Here is a 21,804-nt window from a genome sequence, read left to right on the forward strand (position 1 = left end):
GAGGCGCTGTTTCCCTAGAACTTCCTTCCGGCTTCGCCGCGGGAAAACGCTGTCCACTCGAGAAGGAAGATCGCTCTAGACGCATTTGGACCTTCTTCCCCAGCGGGACAGAGAATCCCAGACTCGAAGCTGGGGGTTATAGGAAGAGACGGGGCAGATACACTTTGTAACCGGGCGGTGCCACCTAACCAGTTCCGATAAAGGCTGCAAAGAGCGAAACCAGGTTTTCCTGGCGGGGACCCCGGCCCTCGTCCAGCGCCCCGTCACCTCCCACGGCAGCCTCTCCCAAGCCCTTAAACTGGGTCCGTGCTGGGGGCCACGCATCACCGCCCTGCGTGTGTGACCTGGACCGAAACCTGAGCGGGGCGGGCCGCGGTTCCGGGAAGCTCCCTGCGCCTCCTGTAGCGCGGCGGGGGCAGCACGCGGCGCCCCTGTTCGCCACTCCCCCCCCCCCCGAGCACACAGACACACCCTCCGGCATGGGGTGCGCGGGAAAGGGCCGGGGACCCCACAGCAGCGCCGAGGGCGCCGGCACCTTAGGAAATACGAGCTTCCCTCGGCGCCCGGGGGCGGAGGCAGGGTCGCCCTTTCCAGCTCCGCGTCGGGGCGCCCTCTACCCCCGGCTGCCGGGTCCCCAGGTCGGAGGGAACTCGGGGGTGTTTTTCCACGCTGAGGGCCGGGGCCGCGCAGCCGGCGGTGGCCCCCGGGAGGCGTGGCGAGACCTACCCCGCTCCCGGCGCGCCCCACCCCCGTCCCACCTCCAGCTCCGCCCAGCGCCCCGAGGGCAAGCGGGGGGAGGCCGGAATTTCCCCTCGCGGGGGCTCGGGCAGCCTTGCAAGCCCGCGGGCTCTTTCTGTTTACGGAGAGAAAGGGGAAATGGAAGAGGCGGGGAGGCGGCGGCTGGAGTCCGCTGCGCCGCCCCTCGGCCGGCCCAGAAGCTGTGAGTCAGGGGCCGACGAGGGCAGCCCGGGCGCGCGGGAGGCGCGGGGCTCACTCGACCGCTCGGGCCCGGACAGCGCGCCAACGCTCCGGGGCCGGTAGCCCTGGTTCCCGCTCCTGCCGACGCCGGACCTGGGGACCCCGGCGCGCCCGATTCCTGGGGGCCGCCCACCAGCTGCGCCGCGAGCCGTCGGGGGACGGCGGCGGGGCCGCGCGGAGGCCGCAGGTAAGAGTTCCGGGGCTCGGGGCTATCGTTCGATCGCAGCCCTGTTGGGTTTCCCGGCGGTTCGCTCCCTGAGGTCCGGGGCGTCCCGGCATCCGGGAGGGCTCTGGGGCCCTGGGGGGGGGGGGGGGCGTGCCCGTCTCCGGCTGCGGCGCTTCGGGGCTGCGCGCGGGTCGCGGCTGCAGCCGGCGCAGCTGGAAAGCACCTTGCGCAAGGGTCCCACGGGGCACCGGCCGCGACTCCTCCCCTTTCCTCCTCCTTCCCGGATCCCTAGCGCGCGAGCAGGGCAGGTCCCGGCTTCCCGCCGCGGGCGCCACCCGCAAGGCTGCGCCCTCCCTGCTCAGACCCGGTGAGTGTGCCCCGGAGGCGCGGGGCCCGGCTGCCGCTGGCCCTGGCGATGGGTGCTCTTCTCATGTGCAAGTCCTTTAACGCTCCCTTCGTCTTAAGGACCGGGAGGAATGGAGGGGAGGGGGTTTAGCAGGGTCGAGAGCCTCCGAGCAACTTCACGCTTGCATCCCGGATCCCATTCTGCGACCAGTAGGGTGGTTATAGCAGAACACGAATGCTGGGCTTTTGGCCTAAGAAAGAATGTTAAGGGGAAAAATGTTATTTCACAGATGTTTCCCCGTGGAAATGCAGTATCAGGATTCCGAAGTTCTAGTTCTAGGAGGGGAACCACGTTGAAAAAGGAAGCGCAGCGTCCAGATCGTCCCAAAAGTTAACGGGGAAGGCCGCGAGCTATCTTTAAGAAAACATTGCAACGTCTGTTTCACTTTTGGAAAGACGTATTTTGGCCCAGAATAAAGGACTGCTCCCGACAAAAACAGGGAAGGAAGCAGTAATACAGTTGCTTTGCGTACCTGTGGCCTGAGTTTTAGGTACTTGCCAAGTAGAAGGTAATTTGGATCGGCAGACGCCCCCGGATCTGATGGCGTGAGGTTGGTGTGCGGTATTTCTGGCAGACGTCCTATAAGGAGAATCGGATGGTTGAGGCATCTAGAGGTTTTGAAGTGGCTGTGCTTCTAATACAGCTAGAATGTCTTCATTCTCGGTTTCTTTTAAAAAATAAATTTGTTTATTTATTTATTATTTATGTTTGGCTGTGTTGGGTCTTCGTTGCTGCGCGGGCTTTCTCTGGTTGCAGCGAGCAGGGGGTGCTGAGGTGCGCGGGCTTCTCCTTGCTGTGGCTTCTCTTGTGGCGGAGCACTCGCGCTCTAGGTGCAGGGGCTTCAATAGTTGTGGCTTGCGGGCTCAAGAGCGCAGGCTCAGTAGTTGTGGCACACGGGCTCTAGAGCGCAGGCTCAGTGGTTGTGGCGCGCAGGCTCTAGAGCGCAGGCTCAGTGGTTGTGGCGCGCGGGCTCTAGAGCTCAGGCTCAGTAGTTGTGGTGCATGGGCTCTAGAGCGCAGGCTCAGTGGTTGTGGTGTGCGGGCTTAGTTGCTTCGCCTCATGTGGGATCTTCCCAGACCAGGGATTGAACCCGTGTGCCCTGCATTGGCAGGCGGATTCTTAACCACTGCACCACCAGGGAAGTCCCAATTCTCGGGCTTTTTGAGAAAAATATGTTATTAGAAGTCTTATTGGAGGTGTGCCCTGAGGGGCAATGTACTATTTTGGCAGAAAAATCTTTTAAATGTGAAGTAACATGAGGTATAATCATCCTTTGTAAGGTAGGAGCCTACACCAGTAATCTTGGCCATTTTCATGCGCACTTGCCAGGAAACGCTCACCTTTTGTCTATGGAGATGGAAGTAGCTAAGAGTATGCCATTCTGTTTAGGAGAGTATCGCCTCTTGGCTTTACTGCCAATTTCAGAAATTATTTGAAGCAGATCATTTTGACTGTATCTGCCCATTTGTCCATTTCTAAAATTGGTATAGTCCCCTCCTGCGTTAACAAGTGGGGATTTAATGCAGATTTTTATTGAACACTGTGTGGGGAAGGGTGCTTGCTGCTGAAGTGAAATACAGATCCCTTCATCATTCACTTTTCTAGACGTCTGCTGGTGGTGAATAACGCAGAAATCATTAGCATCTTGTCTGCTTAATTAAGGCCTGAAAACGCTGAGGCTTCTGCCGGCACCTTGAGCGGGCGGTTGTCAGGGTTTTCTGGGGCGCACACGGGTTTGCACGCGGGTTTGCAGGAGTGGAGGTTGGCGTTGCTAGGGGATTAGTGGCACCGAAGACACACGCCTCCACCTCCCTGCCCTCCCCCAGCAGATTACGGGCGTGTGTGTTTCCGCCTCTCAGGTTTTACATACAAATGTTCCAGACTTTCTGCAGGATTTAAAAACCAAAACCTGCCTTTCCTCTCTGGATCAGCTAACCGACTTGTAAACTGTATGGACCTTTTCCTCTCTTTCTATAACCCTGTTACTACTGGGAACTTTACTTTCTCTCTGGCCAGCCATTCGCTAAGTAAATCCAGCAGGTTTGGAACTTTTCAGCCAGTGGGGTCCTAAATTGAGCTGTTGTTGTTTCAATTCCATTTTTTTCCCTGTAAATTCTACAAGTAGAAACTGCAACTAAATGGCCCCGTGAAACCTAGTCCAATGTTCCTCCGTTAACCTAAAAAATTCCTTTCATAAGTCAAGAGACTCCAAGAGCCTGAATCAGTCTTCCTCAAAGACCAGCCAGGTCTCAGAGAGGGGGCTTTCCTTTGCTCTCCAGATGTAACTGTAATGATAACAGCCATCAAAACATTTCATTGGTTTCTGCCTTTATTTTTTTTCTTTCTTTGTCTCTTATTTTAGAAACAGTCTTTAAAACCTTACTGTGAAGAAGGGGGAGGATGGGGGTTGGAGGGGAATAGGTAGCCGCAGCCCATTTGCAGTTAAGAAAGGCGGCCTAATGCAGTACCTGCAAAGCCAGGGATCCGACCCAGTCCTTCGATTTCATGCGCATCGTAGCAGCTTCAAAAGACATAGTTTATGTACTGTGCACCAGAGTCTGTGCCCAGCACCTTATGCTCTGGAACTCCTTTGACCCTCACAACCACCTACAAGGGACATGCTGTTATTACTTGCATTTTGCAGGTGGGGGACGTCGACATGAAGTGAGGTTAAAGTACAAAACTTGACCAAGATCATGCAAACACTAAAGGAGGGGCTGAGATTGGCCCCCCGCAGCCTGAGTCTAGATGCCGTGTCATAACTGCGTAATCCTAGACTTCTTTCCCCATACACAATTTGTAGTGGCACAGGGGTTAAGACTCCACGCTCCCAATGCTGGGGGCCAGGGTCCGACCCCTAGTCAGGGAACTAGATCCCACAGTGCATGCCGCAACTAAGACTTCACATGCCACAACTAAGGAGACTGTGAGCCACAACTAAGGAGCCCGCTGGCCACAACTAAGATCTGGCCCAACCAAATAAAATAAATATTTTTAAAAAAGAGCATTAAAAAAAAAAAGAAAGAAAGAAATGGATCGTCCAGTAACTTAATAACGACACTAAATTGCATGGTTCTTTTCTCAAGTGAAATTCACCAAGAGGCCTATGTCTGGGTCTTGCGGGCAGGTGGCCCCAAGGTGGAATATTTCCTGGAGTTTGGTGCTTGTGCTCCATCCAGGTTGATGGGAGCCTGTGGCTTTTGTTTAGCCCTGTGTGTTGAACGCATTGAAGGCTTGTGCTTTCAAGAACCTGAAAGACTTGGCAGAGAGAGGCTGCTTCCAGGAGCACAGTAGTTTAGGTAGACATACATACCTTTTCATTTTCTTAGGTCTCTTAAGTCCTTTTACCTTTAATCCTCTGGAATGGTGTTGTTCCCAGAACCTGAGTAACAGCATCACTGTTTACTCTTGACTTACCTTCTTCTTCTCATTTACAGATCCCCAAGGCTCCTGATTTGTATAGAAGAGCTGAAATACGGTTTTGGCTAATCAGAGTTAGTCAGTCTTGCCCATGTCTTGCTTATGATAGGTTTGGCTTCCCTGGCTTCTTTATAAAACCACAACTTCTAGAGAGTCATTGATCTAGATATTAAGTTAACTTTCTTGAGTCTTTGAGATGCATGCTTTGTACTGTTAAAGAATCCTGGTCACAGGAGGGGACAGCTGATTACAGGTTAAAGGAATCTTCTCCTTTCTCATACCCGTCCTCAGCAGAAAGAAGTTTGAGATTTGCCGTCTCCTTTCTAAATGAGCTGTTATTTGTGTCAGAATTTTTCCTGAAACTTGACTTACCATCATCACATTTGCTCAGATTAAAATCCGTGTGACATGCTTCTGGCTTCAGGGCCTGAATTTTATTTGCAAAGTTAGCTCCTGAATTTGGTAAAGGAGTTTTTTGTTTTTAAGTAAATTTCCATTTTCATTTTATTTATTTATTTATTTTTTGGCTGTGCTGTGTGGCTTGCGGGATCCTAGTTCCCCAACCAGGGATTGAACCCGGGCCACCACAGTGAAAGTGCTGAGTCCTAACCACTGGACTGCCAGGGAAGTCCCAAGGAGTTTCTTTTTTTAAAAAAAAAGCCACCCACGGCCTAAAAGCCACAGAGATCATGCAGGGAAGATTGTCCCCTGCGGCAGGGTTGGAAACGGTCAAGTGAGCGCCGGACTAAAGGTTATCTAAGGTCCCTTTCTTCACTGTCTGTGCATTTGACCTCACACACACTGTGGCCAGAGCCCTTATTTTATTTGTTTGTTTGTTTTTGTGGTACGCGGGCCTCTCACTGCTGAGACCCCTCCCGTTGCGAGGCTCCGGGCGCGCAGGCTCAGCAGCCATGGCTCACGGGCCCAGCCGCTCCGCGGCATGTGGGATCTTCCCGGACCGGGGCACGAACCCGTGTCTCCTGCATCGGCAGGCGGACTCTCAACCACTGCGCCACCCGGGAAACCCGCCCTTATTTTATAAACAAAGTCGTATAGAAGCCTGTTCCCAATCCTTTCATGTCAGTTTCCCATTGATCTCAAATGCAAATACAAATACAGTGAACTAAGTAGTTGAGGTTTCTTTTGCAGACTCTCTGGAGAGCCTGACAGTGATGGAGTTCATGAGCACTGGAAGTGACAGCAAAGAAGAAATCGATTTATTAATGAAGCATTTGAACGTGTCTGATGTAATAGACATTATGGAAAATCTTTACGCGAGTGAAGAGCCTGTGGCCTACGAACCCAGTCTGATGACCGTGTGTCAGGACAGCAATCACGAGGAGGAGGGGCGTGCCGACTCCGTGCTGCTCAGCGGCCAGGAGGGGCCTTGGCTGTCATCGGTCCGATACGGAACCGTGGAGGACTTGCTTGCTTTTGCAAACCACATATCCAACACCGCCAAGCGTTTGTACGGACACCGACCGCAAGAATCTGGAATTTTATTAAATATGGTATGTTTTTTCCTGATCAGTTGAGTGCCGTGTGTTCAGCTTACTACTGCTGCTGCACTTACTGCTGAGTAGGATGTGAACCTGGTTCAGGCTGGCTGCCAGGTATGGTGTTTAAAAATGGAATATCTGTAAGAATCACCTCCGTGTGAAAGGCGCAAAACACGGTCTTCGTTAAAAGTTCCATTTAAAGAATCTTTTCCATATTTTAGGAGTAGTTCTACAAATAGGTAATTAAGAAGAATGAATTTTAATTTAACAGTTCACTGAAGAGCTCATGCGTCACTTAGGCCGAAGAGAAAGGCTTCCTGAGATTCCTTCATCTGAGAGGGGAATAAAGGCTTTGTCTTTAATGAACATGTATTTTTTATGTAGTACTGTTGATGTATAATTTTTTATAAGTTATAGGTGTACAATATAGTGATTCACAATTTTTGGAGGTTATACTCCATTTATATTATTATGAAATATTGGCTGTATTCCATGTGTTACACGGTATATCCTTGCAGGTTATTTTATACATAATAGTTTGTGTCTTTTAATCCTCTACTCCTTTCCTCTTCCCTCTCCCCACTGGTAACCACTAGTTTGTTCTCTATATCTATGGTCTGTTTCTTTTTTGTTATATTCACTAGTTTGTTTTATTTTTCAGATTCTACATATAAGGGATAGCATACAGTGTTGGTCTTTCTCTGTCTGACTTATTTCACTTAGCATAATACCCTCCAAGTCCATCCATGTTACTGCAAATGGCAAACTTTCATTCTTTTTTATGGCTGAGTAGTATTCCATTGTATGTATATGTGTGTGTGTGTGTGTGTGTGTGTGTATATATATATATATATATATATATATATAAAAAACACATCTTCTTTATCCATTCATCTGTTGAGGGACAGCTAGATTGCTTCCATTCCTTGGCAATTGTAAATAACGCTGCTATGAACATTGGGGTACATGTATCTTTTCAAATTTGTATTTCCATTTTTTCGGATATATGCCCAGGGGTGGAATTGCTGGATCATATGGTGGTTCTTTTTGGTTTTCTGAGGTGCCTCCATGCTGTTCTCCACAGTGGTTGCACCGGTTTACACTCCCAGCAACAGTGCAGGAGGGTTCCCTTTTCTCCATATCCTCTCCACATTTGTTATTTGTGTTTTTTGATGATGGCCGTTCTGCCAGGTGTGAAGTGATGTCTCATTGTGGTCTTGATTTGCATTTCCCTGATGATTAGAGATGTTGAGCATCTTTTCATGGGTCTGTTGGCCATCTGCATGTCCTCTCTGGAAAAATGTCTCTTCAGGTCTTCTGCCCATTTTTTAATTGGGTTGTTGTTTTTTTGATGTTGAGTTATAGGAGCTGTTTACATATTTTCGATATTCATCCCTTCCTTATTGGTTGTATCATTTGCAAATATTTTCTCCTGTCCAGTAGGTTGTCTTTTTGTTTTGTCAATGGTTTCCTTTGCTGTGCAAAAGCTTTTAAGTTTAATTAAGTCCCATTTGTTTATTTTTGCTTTTATTTCCTTTGCTTTAGGAGACAGAGCCAAAAAATATTGCTACAATTTATGTCAAAGAATGTCTGTTGAATTTTTTTGAAGGCTGAATTTTTGTGCTCCTCTCTTGTCACATCTTGAAACGTCACGATATTAATACTGGCTACATTCAGTTCTTGCAGAAATGTAGTTTGTGGCAGTAAATAGTTATCCACAGATTCACTCTCTTTAATTGACAAAGTATGAACAAGGGCTATACTTGTTTAGTCACCCCAAGTATCCAAAAGATCCAACATATTGTGACAACACTTAGTTGCCACAGGAGGGGATCAGGTGATGTGTTCGGGTGTGGTCAGTGTCTTAGTCTCTCAAAGGTGAATGTAGTTGCTGGCTAGAGGTGATGTTATTTTTTAAAAAGGACAATTCACAGAGGAGTGGCTGGGAACTTGCAAAACTCGCTTATTGATGAGAGTGCCTCCTTGCCTCTGGTGTATCTAAATGGCAAGAAGGCTAATGTATGGGGGGTGGTGCTGAACAAGTAAAGATTCTGGACCGAGTACTTAATTACTATTATTATTTTTTGCATACCACATTCGTTCAGTTCAAAACAACACAGTGATTTAGGTCAGCCGTGTAGTGAATTATTTTGTTAGAAGCCAGTTGTGTTCAGCTATAGCTCAATTTGCAGCAGAATTGCAAAATTACCTCCCCCCCCCCAAAAAAAAGATTACCTTTGGCATCATTGTATGACTTGCTTTGGTCTGGATATACCAAACTGTGCTTGATAGTTAACTTTGCCTTGAGAAGAGTACTTCTGTTTATAAATGGGAAGTCATAATTTGAATAAGGGTTAATACCTGTTTGTCTTAGCTAAAATATAGCTGGAGAATTCTGGTTCAAAATAATATATATATCTATAATCAGAAACATAATTGTTTATGTATTTCTCTCTCTTTTCTTTTTACATATTTATTTGTTAAAATGGGTGTCTTAAAGGAAAAGATGCAGAATAAACACGTTATCTTTGCTTGTGAATATGTAGAGGCTTGGGCTTATTTCCCCTGGACTATCAGACTGATGAGATGGGCCATAGAATTGGGAACGTACAGAGGGAATTCAGGAAAAATATAAAGAGTACAAAGGAGTAGCTTCCTGAAGGTTTTGGAGTGAGGGGCAAAAAGAAGCTCATGCGGCAAAAGAGAGAAATGAAGGCATTAAAAGGAGGTGAAAATATTATCAGCAAAGCGTAAGAGTAGACTGTTGTTAGTCCTGTCATGGAGCCTGTGCTCCAGAAATGAATCAAGGCATATTTGGGAGAAAATTTGCAAATAGGACACATCAAAAAAGCAGGGAACTTTACAACTTTCAAAAAGCTTTTTGTTGGGCTTCCCAGGTGGCGCAGTGGTTGAGAGTCCACCTGCCGACGCAGGGGACACGGGTTCGTGACCCGGTCCGGGAAGATCCCACATGCCGCGGAGCGGCTGGGCCCGTGAGCCATGGCCGCTGAGCCTGCGCGTCCGGAGCCTGTGCTCCGCAACGGGAGAGGCCACGACAGTGAGGGGCCCGCGTACCGCAAAAAAAAAAAAAAAAAAAAAAAGTCTTTTTGTTTTAAAAAGTGATCAAGAATATAAAATACAGCAAGAAGACCTAACCTTAAAATCCACAGGAAAGTAGACCATGCCTTATTTGGCAAATCACCCTGGGATTGATGGCTCAGGGGGCTGTGATTGGCTTTCCTGTCACTGTCCTTAAGGATTAGATGCACCCCTAGTAGTGACAGCTAGTAGCCTGGCACAGCTCCGTGTTTTATAAATAATGGCACAAGAACGGTGACTTGCCATCCCAGATCATAGCCAGTCTGAGACAAGATGGTGAAGGAGGCCACGTTGGCTCCTGGCTTCCTTCAACCTCGCGTGTGTTCTCCTGGGAACCATCCCACCTTCAAGACCTTCCTCTTCCCATGGCCCTCCCCCTAAGACCATCAAAACTTTTCTCTCCTGGCCTTGCTGCTGTCTGTTTCTCTGCTTTACAAGGTGGCAGCTAATTATCTACCCAACAGCTTGGTTCCAAGGTAAAGTCGACCTTCAAGTGTATCCACATACGGACCAAATGCTTTCCTTCCAGTATTCATCCATTCATTTGCTAGACAGAGCTCAAACTTCTGCAAGGGATGAGGTACTTCTCCAGGTGCTGGAGATACAGTTTGTGTCCCCTGGTAGCTTTCTGCCTTCTGGAGAGGGCAAGTAGACAGGTAATTGTAATGCACTGTAGGACTTCTCAATACAGCTAGCCCTGATCGCTATGGGAACACTCAGGCGGGATACCTCACATAACCACGAGGGTGAGCAGGTGGAAAGGAGGAATGTCAGATAGGCTTCCAAGAGGAATTAAAAAAATTCTTTTTTTGGCCGCACTACACAGCTTGTGGGATCTTAGTTCCCCAACCAGGGATTGAACCCAGGCCCTCGGCAGCGAAAGTGCTGCGTCCTAACCACTGGACCGCCAGGGAATTTCGCCGAGAGGAATTGATACCTAAATTACTGAGCTGGAATCAGCCAGATAAAGGGGCTGGAGAGCAGGGAATGTTTCAGATGGAGAGAATGGAGTCACAGACGCCCGGTGTATTACAGGCAACCGACCAGCACAGCGCCTGTGGAGTTAATTAGGGTGGGGGACCCAGGAGTTACAATCATATCCTGAAGCATAGGCGTGTAAAATGGTGGTCTGCATGTGTGTGCAAGTGGGTGCTATTTTCAGAAAATAATATTTAAGAGATTCCACCAACATCCAGCAGGACCTGGGGAAGAAACTTTAGGAGACTAAGCCAGGGGTTGCTTTGCGTGAGGGTGCTACAAGTTACTTACAATCTAGACCAACTGTCACCCTCACCTGGGGATGAATAACCTAAAATGGGTTCTAAACACTCAACTCTTGGGTGATTGTTTGGGAAACTCACGAGCCCCAAAGAGCTTGCTCATAGATGTGGGTGTGAGATGCTGTCCTGCTCCACAGGCCGAGTCACGGATTCCTGGTTTCTCAGGGTTAAAAAAACCCTTAAAGATACTCGAGTCAAGCTCTCTGTCTGAAGCTTGAATCACCCCCTTTATCAGCTCCAATAATTGCTGGGCCATTTTGGTCTGTGCCGGGAAACCTGTGACGAAGCATGCATCATATTCTAGGGCATTTAATGTCATATCGGGCCAATGCTGATTGTAGGGAAGTCCTTCCTTAGAGGGGACTAAAAGCCATCTCTGACTCCCCTGACTCCTAAGCCCTACTTCTTGGCCATAAAAACGTGTATATACATATACCATGAGGAGCTGTGAAGACGGCAGGCCCTTGAATTAAAGTGCCCAGCATGTGTCTCAGCTCTGAAATGGACTAGCTGGGTGACATTGGCCCAGTCATTACAACCTCTATGCCTCTGTTTACTCATCTGTAAAATGGGCAAATGGCCACCTTCATTCCATACAATGAAGCACGTGACCTGTGTACACACAGTGCGTGTTGAAAGGATGCAAAGCCACCCTTGTAACGAGTGTTAATGTCAAATACCTTTGCTTAGCTCCCAGGAAGCATCCTGACCAGGCCCACCTGTGAATGGCTTCACGAAGGAAGAAATTAACATACCCCTTCCAGAGCATCACCAGAAAATAAACCAGTGCATCTAAGAAAAAAATGGAAAATTTTATTTGAGCCAAAATAGAGGCTTGTATCCTGGGAAGAGCATCTCAGGAAGCTCTGAGAACTGCTCTGCCTGTTATGATCCAGGGACTTTGCAGAACCACAAACTGGCCATCACGTGCATGTCACACCACACGTTCAGGGACTGTCGTCTGAGGTGGCCCGGGAGAACTTGCAGGGTGTTTGGAGGAGGGTCCCCAGAACGCTGGGGATGATAAACTGCAGTGAAGGAACTGTAGTATTTGATCTAAAGAGAAGAAGGCCAAGCCGTGCTCAGTGATGTGTAAATGTAGACATTTAACAACTGTGTTCTGATCACAGCTCAGCTTGAATTACAGCCTCTGCAAGATCAAAGGCTCTTACCTAAGGAATAGGAGCTGCGGCTTTGGGGTCAGACAGACCCGAGTTTGAATCCTGACTCTTGCCGCCTAGTGAGTTCCTTAACCTCCTGAAGCCAGTTTCCTCATCTGTGAGTGGAGATAAAAAGAGCCCTTACGTCACAGGCCTGTTATGAGAAATTGCTGAGTTAATGTATGAAGTACTCAGCACAGTGCCTGGCCCAGAATTAACGCTCGGTAGCTGGCTGGCGTTACTACTCTCCATCCTGTCGGCTAAGAGCGCACCGCATCAGAGGGGGTTAGAGCAGATTTGGGTTGGACAAGAGTAAAACTTTCAAGTGAAGTAAGTCAGACAAAGACAAATATTATATGACATCACTTATACGTGGAATCTAAAAACATGATACAAATGAACTTATTTACAAAATGGAAATAGACTCATAGACATAGAAAACAAACTTATGGTTTCCAAAGGGGAACGGGAGGGGGGAGGGATAAATGAGGAGTTTGAGATTAACAGTTACACACTACTATATATAAATAGATAAGCAGCCAGGACCTACTGGTTACAGCCCCGAACTTGAACCTGGCTGTCCCTTTGCTGTGGGACCAGCAGAGCAGGACAGAGCCAGATCCCACGGATCTAGAACAAACTTATATACAAAACAGAAATCAACCCACAGACATAGAAAACAAACTTACGGTTACGAAAGGGGACGGGGGGAGGATAAATTAGGAGTTTGGGATTAACATATACATACAGCTATATATAAAATAGATAACCACCAAGGACCTACTGTATAGCACAGGGAACTGTATTCAATATCTTGTAATAACCTATAATGGAAAAGAATCTGAAAAAGAATAGAGATGTATATGTATAACTGAATCACTGCCGTACACCTGAAACTAGCACAACATTGTAAATCAGCTATACTTCAATTAAAAAAAAATTTTTAAGTAAAACTTTTTTTTTCCAAAGGTGAGTTAAGCCCTGAAGTGGATTCCTGGAGAATCGAATGAAATTGGGTCTGTAAATATTTAATAACAAGGAAGAGGCAATAAAGCGAGTGCAGCTGAGTGCCGTGAGCATGGTTCTGTCTGCATGTGGTTCCCAGCGTGCTGTAGAAGTGGCCTCCAGGAACTTGAGGTGACAATTCTTGAAAGGACGTCATATTTCAAACTTGGCAACGCCGCGGTCTGCACTTGGTCATTTTCCCTCTCGGGACCTGCGCAGAGGCTGCACTCAGTGAATACTGAAGTTTTTAGTGTAGTGACTTCACATTTCGAAGTATTAGCGTTCTTTGCTTCATTCCCTAATAGTGAGCACGCCTGTTCACGGGGTGTAGCTAAGATTAGCAATAGTAGGTCCTGAGTGAATAACGCTTACGGTCACCAGGATTATTCCCAGAGCAGGGCCCGTGTAAGGCCCCCTGCATCTGGAGATGACTCGGAGTCTACCCTTTACCCACGTGATCTGCACTCCCCTTCACCCTCTCCCATTCCTGAAATAACTTCATGTCACTTTGATAGTTTCATAATCCCCGAATTCATAATCTGAAGTCGTAATATTCCTAATGAAACGTAGGTAAAACCTGTATTTTTGAGACTCTCACCCTTGAAAGCATACCCAACACATTTTTTTTAGGAATGTGCTCCAGGTCATGTCTCCCACGGACTATCTTATTAATTTGTTTTCATTTGATTTGTAATTATTTCTCCTCTCAATTTTTCACTTTTGAAAAATTGACATAGACTTTATATGCAGTAAAATACACAGGGCTTTCATATCCAGTTTGATGGGTTTTGACAAGGGTACATACCTTATAACCCACACTGCTATCAGGATATCGCTCTCCTAATTTTTGTTAATTGTTATTTTTATTCATTTATTTAAAAATTGAAGTATAGTTGATTTACAATGTCGTGTTATTTTCAGGTGTACAGCAACGTGTTTCAGTTATACTATACTGTGTATATATATATATATATATATATTTTTTTCAGATTCTTTTCCCTTATAGGTTATTGCAAAATATTGAGTATAGTCCCCTGTGCTATACAGTAGGTCCTTGTTGGTTATCTATTTTATACATAGCTGTATGTATATGTTAATCCCAAACTCCTAATTTATCCTCCCCCCGTCCCCTTTCGTAACCATAAGTTTGTTTTCTATGCCTGTGGGTTTATTTCTGTTTTGTATATAAGTTCATTTGTGTCATATTTTAGATTCCACATATAAGTGATATCATATGTATTTGCCTTTCTCTGGCTGACTCACTTCACTTAGTATGATCATCTCCAGGTCCATCCACGTTGCTGCAGATGGCGTTATTTCATTCCTTTTTATGGCTGAGCCGTATTCCACTGTGTATATGTGCCACATCTTCTTTGTCCATTCCTCTGTTGACGGACACTTAGGTTGTCGCTCTCAGCTTTTGAGTCGGCTGGTGTTCAGACCTCTTGTTCAAAGTGTTTACTGACTCATGAACCCTCAGAGGTCAGGGGTCATCTGTCTCTTGTTCATCGCTGCCTGCTCAGAACCAAACACAGTGCCTGGCACATACCATGCACTCAGTAAATATTAAATGAGTGAATGGATGAGAAATGGTTCTGCCCTTACTTGGCTTGCGTGGCGCTGTCAACTCATAGCTCTGGCGTAACACACTGTTTTCCAGAATCCTCTGTGATCCTCAGTTCATTTCCCTACTCTCTCTATGAGTGCGTCACCTCTGAGTAATAGGTATGCAGACTAACAGGTTAGCACATTTTAACTGGAAACGAGTCAGCTAGCGGGCACAGTTTACATGTCTGCAATGTTTCTTTTCAGCCTTTTGGTCACAGCAGTCGTGGTGCATTCGGTAAATCATTTTTAAAGTTCTCTTTGGCAGTGAATTACTCACACGTAGATAGAAATATGATCAGGTCTGACCAGGGGTGTGTTTCTGTTACATGCTTTCTCTGTTGTGCTGAAGCTCTGGATGGGAGCTCTAAGAGGCTTCTGTACACTGTTACGGTTATATACGGTGACATTAATTTTGAACCCTGCGTGTAGGAATGCGGTCTAACGTAACCAGTTTCTAAAGGGCGGGTCTCAGAAAAGGACTTTGCTGAAATTCTTACCCTCCTGCACTTTTGTTTTGTTGTAGGTAATCACTCCCCAGAACGGACGCTATCAGATAGACTCTGATGTTCTTCTCATCCCTTGGAAGCTGACTTACAGGAATATTGGCTCTAATTTTATTCCTCGGGGGGCCTTTGGAAAAGTGTACTTAGCACAAGACATAAAAACTAAGAAAAGAATGGCGTGTAAACTGGTACGTACTTCATAAGCAACAGGGTGCCCTGCGTGCTCGGCATGGGGGCTTTTGCGTGCTCGTTTATTCACTTTACTCAAAGCTGGCTACCCCTTGACGGCCTCTTATCTAAGGGTGCTGAGTCCAAGAAAAGCATCTCTGTTTTATAGGTTTGCTTGCTACCTGGGGCCATTCAGCCCCCAGGTCTGCTTAAGGCCATAGTTGATTTTAATCAGTTTGCTCTGATAACAAAGAAAGTACCAGCTTCTTTAGCGCCAGCTTGGATAACTTCATCCCTCTTGGGGTGGCTGAAGGGGAGCTACCCTGCAAGAGCACATCTGTTTGCTGCTGCTTCAATGCCACCCACTGGGGAGGGGACCAGGCAGGGAAGCAGACCCTGGGAAAGCTGTAAGTCTCCTCAGGACTGTAGATTAAAGGGCTGAATTTCAGAGAAAAAACCCATCTCTTTTTTTTTTTTTTTTAAGATGCTGGGGGTAGGAGTTTATTAATTAATTAATTTATTTTTGCTGCGTTGGGTCTTCGTTTCTGTGCGAGGGCTTTCTCTGGTTGTGGCAAGCAGGGGCCACTCTTCATCGCGGTGGGCGGGCCTCTCACTATCGCAGCCTCTCTTGTTGCGGAGCACAGACTCCGGACGCGCAGGCTCAGTAGTTGTGGCTCACGGGCTTAGTTGCTCCGCGGCATGTGGGATCCTCCCAGACCAGGGCTCGAACCCATGTCCCCTGCATCGGCAGGCAGATTCCCAACAACTGCACCCCCAGGGAAGCCCCGCATCTCTTCTTATTGAGCAATCACTGCTGAGGTGCCCCACTTTGGAAAACCGTTTGGCACGACCTAGCAAAGTGAACGCGCACACGCCCTGTGACCCAGCAGTTCCACTCCTGCAGGTGCTCGCCCAGTAGGCATGCACACGTGGTCACCAGAGCCACGTGCTAGAGTGCTCATAGCAGCAGTATTTGTAATAGCCCCAAACTGGGAAGTTTCCAAGTGCTGAAATATGGTGTATTTACATACTGGGATGCTGTCCAGTGAAGAGAAGAAATGATTTACAACTTCCTATTGACGATGATAGATCTACATTAGGTTACGCCAGGGCAGCTGGACACAAAATAGGATCTACTGTATGAGATTCGTCTTACATAAGGGCCGAAAAAAGCTAAACAAACCCATGCTGTTGGAAGTCCCATGAGTGGCTGCCCATGAGGAGCAGGGACAGGCAGGGGGCAGCAGGGGGCTTCAGGGCGCTGGTGGGCTTCTGTTTCCTGATCTACATAGTGGTTACATGGGTGTGTTCAGTTGAAAATTTATTGAGTTTGATACTTAACCAGTTTTGCACTTTTGTGTATGTCTGTTCTACTTTAAAGTTTTGTGTTTTTTTAAAGTGCAATAAAACAAACTCACTGGGCTTCCCTGGTGGCGCAGTGGTTGAGAGTCCGCCTGCCGATGCAGGGGACGCGGGTTCCCGTCCCGGTCCGGGAAGATCCCACATGCCGCGGAGCGGCTGGGCGCGTGAGCCATGGCTGCTGAGCCTGCGCGTCCGGAGCCCGTGCTCCGCAACGGGAGAGGCCACGGCAGTAGGAGGCCCACGTACCGCAAAAAACAAACAAACAAACTCACTTTTGATTTAACGAAAACAAAACATAAAATAATTACTGAATATCATCTCAGTCTCTCTTATTGTCATGTGGGCCTTGTTTGTTCCCCCTTAAAGGGTGGCCAGAGCAGCTGTTATTAAAAGGAAGAGGGCTTCCCTGGTGGCGCAGTGGTTGAGAGTCCGCCTGCTGATGCAGGGGACACGGGTTCATGCCCAGATCTGGGAAGATCCCACATGCCGCGGAGCGGCTGGGCCCGTGAGCCATGGCCGCTGAGCCTGCGCGTCCGGAGCCTGTGCTCCGCAACGGGAGAGGCCACAACAGTGAGAGGCCCGCATACCACAAAAAAAAAAAAAAAAAAAGGAAGAAAAGGAGGTGATATAGTAAGTTACCTGAAGGTTGCATTTAGGAGATACGTCCAAGTTAAAAAAAAAAATCTGGAGACATTATTTATAGCTCTTAGAACCAAAGTGTTCTGTTTTTCAGTTTCATCGCAAAAGGCGTGGGAAATAGATTTGTGGGTTTGTTTTCCTTGCAGTCCTGATATTTAATATTGAAGCCATATTTTTTCTGAAAAAACAGAAACATATAAGATGATTAACAACCCCAAACAGGTCCAAAAGGATGCAGGCTAAAGAATGAGATCCCTTTCCTTGAAGTAACTACTGTTAACGGGTTCTTACATGTCCTTCCAGAGAATTTCCATGGACATGTGTGTGGCTGAAGAGTTCATTACAAGTGGGAATAGAATATATGCACTCCTGCATCTTGATCGTTTTCAGTCTATCAGTATATTTTGGAGACATTCCATATCTCTCTGCACTGAAAGAGCTACTTCTTTCTTTATTAATGACTTCCGATTTTCTGTAGAGTAGATGCCAGTGCTTATTTAAATGCATTGTTAGAACACAAACTGAGAGACCAGAGACATTATGTTATTTCGTGACAAGGAATATTGAAAATATGGCCTAAAATCTAGGTGCCATAGAAATTACATGTATAAAAGACGGGAAATTACCTCCTTTGTTTCAGTCATCATGAAAAATTCTTCGGTTGGGTACCTATACTCTAAATGAAAGCAGTATTTCATGATTCTGTTTTTTCTTTTTTTTTTACCTTAAGCGGACATGAATGTAAAGGTACCTCTCAGTAAACGTTATCGTAACTCAGGAGTGAATTTCACAACACGTCCGAGTATCCTTGAGGGCATTTACTTGCCTTCTGGTTTGTGAGCTGACCTGGGCTGTGTATTCTTTTCTTTATCCTGGGGGTGCTTAGAATCTTCCTTGTGTTTTGTGTTCTAGATCCCAGTAGACCAATTTAAGCCGTCTGACGTGGAAATCCAGGCTTGCTTCCGGCACGAGAACATCGCTGAGTTATACGGCGCGGTTCTATGGGGCGAAACCGTCCATCTCTTTATGGAAGCAGGCGAGGGAGGGTCTGTCCTGGAGAAACTGGAGAGCTGTGGACCCATGAGAGAATTTGAGATTATTTGGGTGACAAAGCATGTTCTCAAGGGACTTGATTTTCTGCACTCGAAGAAAGTGATTCACCATGACATTAAACGTGAGTTCTCCTTGGACGTGTCCCTTTTTGGCTTAAAAAGGACTAGATAGACCTTAGGCACATGGCTCCTCCTTCAATCTGAAGGTCCTCGGTGGCAGGGAAGACACCCCTCCCCCGCTTTCTCCCTGGGTCCCTGAGATACATTTTAGAGTCCAGTGGGGTCACGAGAGCTTTCAAAGTCATAAGGAAGGATGATTTTCCAGTTGTTGTGGAAGAGATTATAGCCACATATCATTAACCACTGCCTTGTTACTAGGCTTTAAAAATGGTAACATACTTAAAAACACAGTCAACGTTTTGGGAAAACAAATTGCTTTTTAATTTTGAATACAAATTTGGCAATAGTCCATTAAAGAAGCTTTCACTGACTGCTGTCTAGGAATAAAGAGATTGTGGGGAAATATACAAGAGAGACCTGCTGTGAACCCCTAATATCTAAGGGTAAATTGGGCTGGCAAAAGTTGTCCTGACAGAAATTGGGTATTTCACTTTTTTGTTTTAGGAAGTGGCTTGATAATACTATGCTTATGTCTTAGAATTTGAAACTCAATATATAAAATGTAAGAAATATTTTTTCCAGCTTTACTGAGAAATAATTGACACGTAACATTGTGTGAGTTTAAGGTGTACAAGGGAATGATTTGATATATGTATATATTGCAAACTTATCACCACAATAGGGTTAGTTAACATCCATCCATCTCATGTATTTATAATTTTTTTGTGTGGTGGGAACTTTTAAAATCTATTCTCTTAGCAACTCTCCAATACGCCATTCGGTATTATGGACTATAGTCACCATGCTGTACGTCACAGCCCCAGAACTTTTTCATCTTATTATTGGAAGATGAAATAATATTCATCTTACTATTATTTTTCATCTTATTATTTGTAACCTTTGACCACCTTCCCGAAGTCCCCCCACCTCAACCCGAGGCAACCACTCTGTTCTCTGTTTCTCTGTTTGTTTGTTTTTTTCTTTTTTAGATTCCACATATGTTATAGATCATACGGTATTTGTCTTTTCCTGTCTGACTCATTTCCTTTCGCATAATGCCGTCAAGGTTCATCCATATTGTCACAGATAGCAGAGTTTCCTTCTTTTTTATGGCTGAATAATATTCCATTCTATATACCACACAATTTATATGTATATATTATGTATCACAAAAATTTATATATATATACAAATCTTCTTCATCCATTCATCCATCAATGGACACTTCGGTTGTTTCCATGTCTTGGCTGTTGTATCTTGAGGATTATTAATGGCTACAATCATTTATATCCACCTTGGCTGAATTCTTGACAAATCTGAAGTGATTTTTACCTAAACTCTCACCCAGATTCATCCTTCTCTTTTGAACGTAATAAGCCCACTTTAGTAGGGGAAGCATTTCAATCTATCTTTATATGGAACTCGTTGTTTTAAATAATGTTTTCATTTTATTTAGGGATAGATACACAATTTTTTTACTGAAAAATTTCCTCTCTTTATAGCTAGCAACATTGTTTTCATGTCCACAAAAGCTGTTTTGGTGGATTTTGGTCTAAGTGTCCAAATGACTGAAGAGATCTATTTTCCTAAGGAGCTGCGAGGAACAGAGGTAATTATGTTCACACCAGAATGGGCAATATCTTACTAAGAGTAAAAATAAGATGTGCTAGCATTACTGCAGAAAGGACAAAGAAGGGGAAGAAAACCATTACATTAAATCATTGTTATCATTGGACCATGTTTAATGAGCATTTACTCTGTGCCATATACTCTTTAGCCCTTGAAATAAATTATATTGTTTAATCCTCACAATACTACTATTATAGGCAAATACTATTATTCCCATTTTAAAATAAGAAAATAAGCTTGAAGAGGTTAAAATAAAGTGCCCCAAGTTACTCAGCTACTGATAGATCAGGGCCTCGAAATCTAGTTCTTTCTGAGTCTAAAGTCTAAGGTGTAACGGCTCTGTAACTTTTTGATATAACTAATATATGTGGTTTTAGCATAACTAATATTACTGTTTTGGTTCAGTCACAGCCATAATTGTCATGGTCCTTAAGAACATTTACTGAGAACTGACGGCATTTCAGGCCTCTCTTGAATCCTGGAAATCTTAAAAGAAGTCTCATTTACTGGAGTACAAATGAATCTTATTTGAAGATATAAACTTGCTATACTATTTAACTCATTTGTGAAGCGGGAACAACAAAAACAAAACTTTCCTGAATGTACATGGGGTTCAGAGAAATGCGTTCCCGGGCTGTCAAATAATATATTTAGTGCTCACCTTATTAGGCTGAGCAGTTGACCTGTGTAGTGAGTGTCTATCCGGCACCTGCTGTGTGAAGGCTGCTGTAGGTGCCAGGGATGGAGCACAGGGCAAAGCCAATAAGGAAGGAGGGAGGACCCATTTTAAATTTACCTGAATTACGAACGTTTAACCGTTTAGTTCACGGTTGGTTATGATGGGTATGGGGTTGGATGCATCTGGGAAGGTACGTGGGTGTAGAATCTGCCTTCCTGACCCATCTCCATGACTGTGAGATGATAAACTATCAGAGGGTGAACTGTCAGAGCCTCCCAGCCCCCTGCCCTTGTAGCTCTAGAAAGTACCCTCAGGAAGTGGAGAGGGGGCAGTTGCCTGGACGTTTGCCCCAAGATTTTCAGGTCAGTCCTAGTGTTAATCGGACGATAACCTCTAGTTTAGCTAGTGAATGTATTGCACTGAACTCATTGCAGTGCTAAAAAAAATTGTCTGCCTTTCAAACCAAGATTCTGTAAGGCTTTTCTTAACCCTCTGAAAGCAAAGACTCCCCCCGGGCAGCAGAAGAGGTCTTTGATTTTGCTGTTATCACTGAACTTATTCTGGAAAATACTTGGGAGAGGATTCTAGAGAGCTGTCTTCAAGCAGAATAATGTTCAGAAGAAAACATTATCTATTTATTATTTTTTTAAAGAATGTTTTAATCACCAGATCTTAGGAAAACTTCCCCAAAGCACAAAATCTAATAAGACAACACTTATGACATGTTTTTTTCGGAAAATACTTCAGCATGTTTGGCAGTCATCAGACATTCAGATATGTGACACTCTACCCTTTTTCCTGGAGCCGTTTGAGAAACAAGCTGTTTATGGTATTAAAGATGGAAAATACCTTTCTCTTCCCGGCAGGGTGATCAAATTGAATATTTTGCAATAGCCAGGGAAAGACATCTCCTTTCTGGGATTTTCTAGCAGAAACAGAGTGTGTGCTCGAGTATGAGATAGGAGCACAGCGTCTGTTCCTGGATAGTATTTGGATTGAGGTATTTTCACCAAATGTAAATTGCTTTCCAT

General features: G+C 45.6%; 1 protein-coding gene across 3 annotated transcripts in view; it reads left to right on the plus strand.

Moving 5' to 3' along the window:
• The first annotated feature begins 464 nt into the window (after positions 1–464).
• Positions 465–21,804, plus strand: part of MAP3K8 (mitogen-activated protein kinase kinase kinase 8) — a 27,644-nt gene continuing 6,304 nt past the window's right edge. The window contains exons 1-5 of one of the 3 annotated variants that reach the window (XM_019933583.3): positions 465–1,165; positions 6,120–6,481; positions 15,145–15,312; positions 18,206–18,467; positions 19,968–20,074. In XM_019933583.3, coding sequence (XP_019789142.1) covers positions 6,143–6,481; positions 15,145–15,312; positions 18,206–18,467; positions 19,968–20,074 — 876 coding nt within the window. In that variant the 5' untranslated portion in view covers positions 465–1,165; positions 6,120–6,142. Of the gene's footprint in view, positions 1,166–1,366; positions 1,512–1,582; positions 2,101–6,119; positions 6,482–15,144; positions 15,313–18,205; positions 18,468–19,967; positions 20,075–21,804 lie in introns of those variants that run through there. The other 2 variants (XM_019933584.3, XM_019933585.3) reach the window with 2 other exon arrangements.

The sequence above is a fragment of the Tursiops truncatus genome, chromosome 2 (genome assembly GCF_011762595.2).
Source record: "Tursiops truncatus isolate mTurTru1 chromosome 2, mTurTru1.mat.Y, whole genome shotgun sequence".
Taxonomy (NCBI): domain Eukaryota; kingdom Metazoa; phylum Chordata; class Mammalia; order Artiodactyla; family Delphinidae; genus Tursiops; species Tursiops truncatus.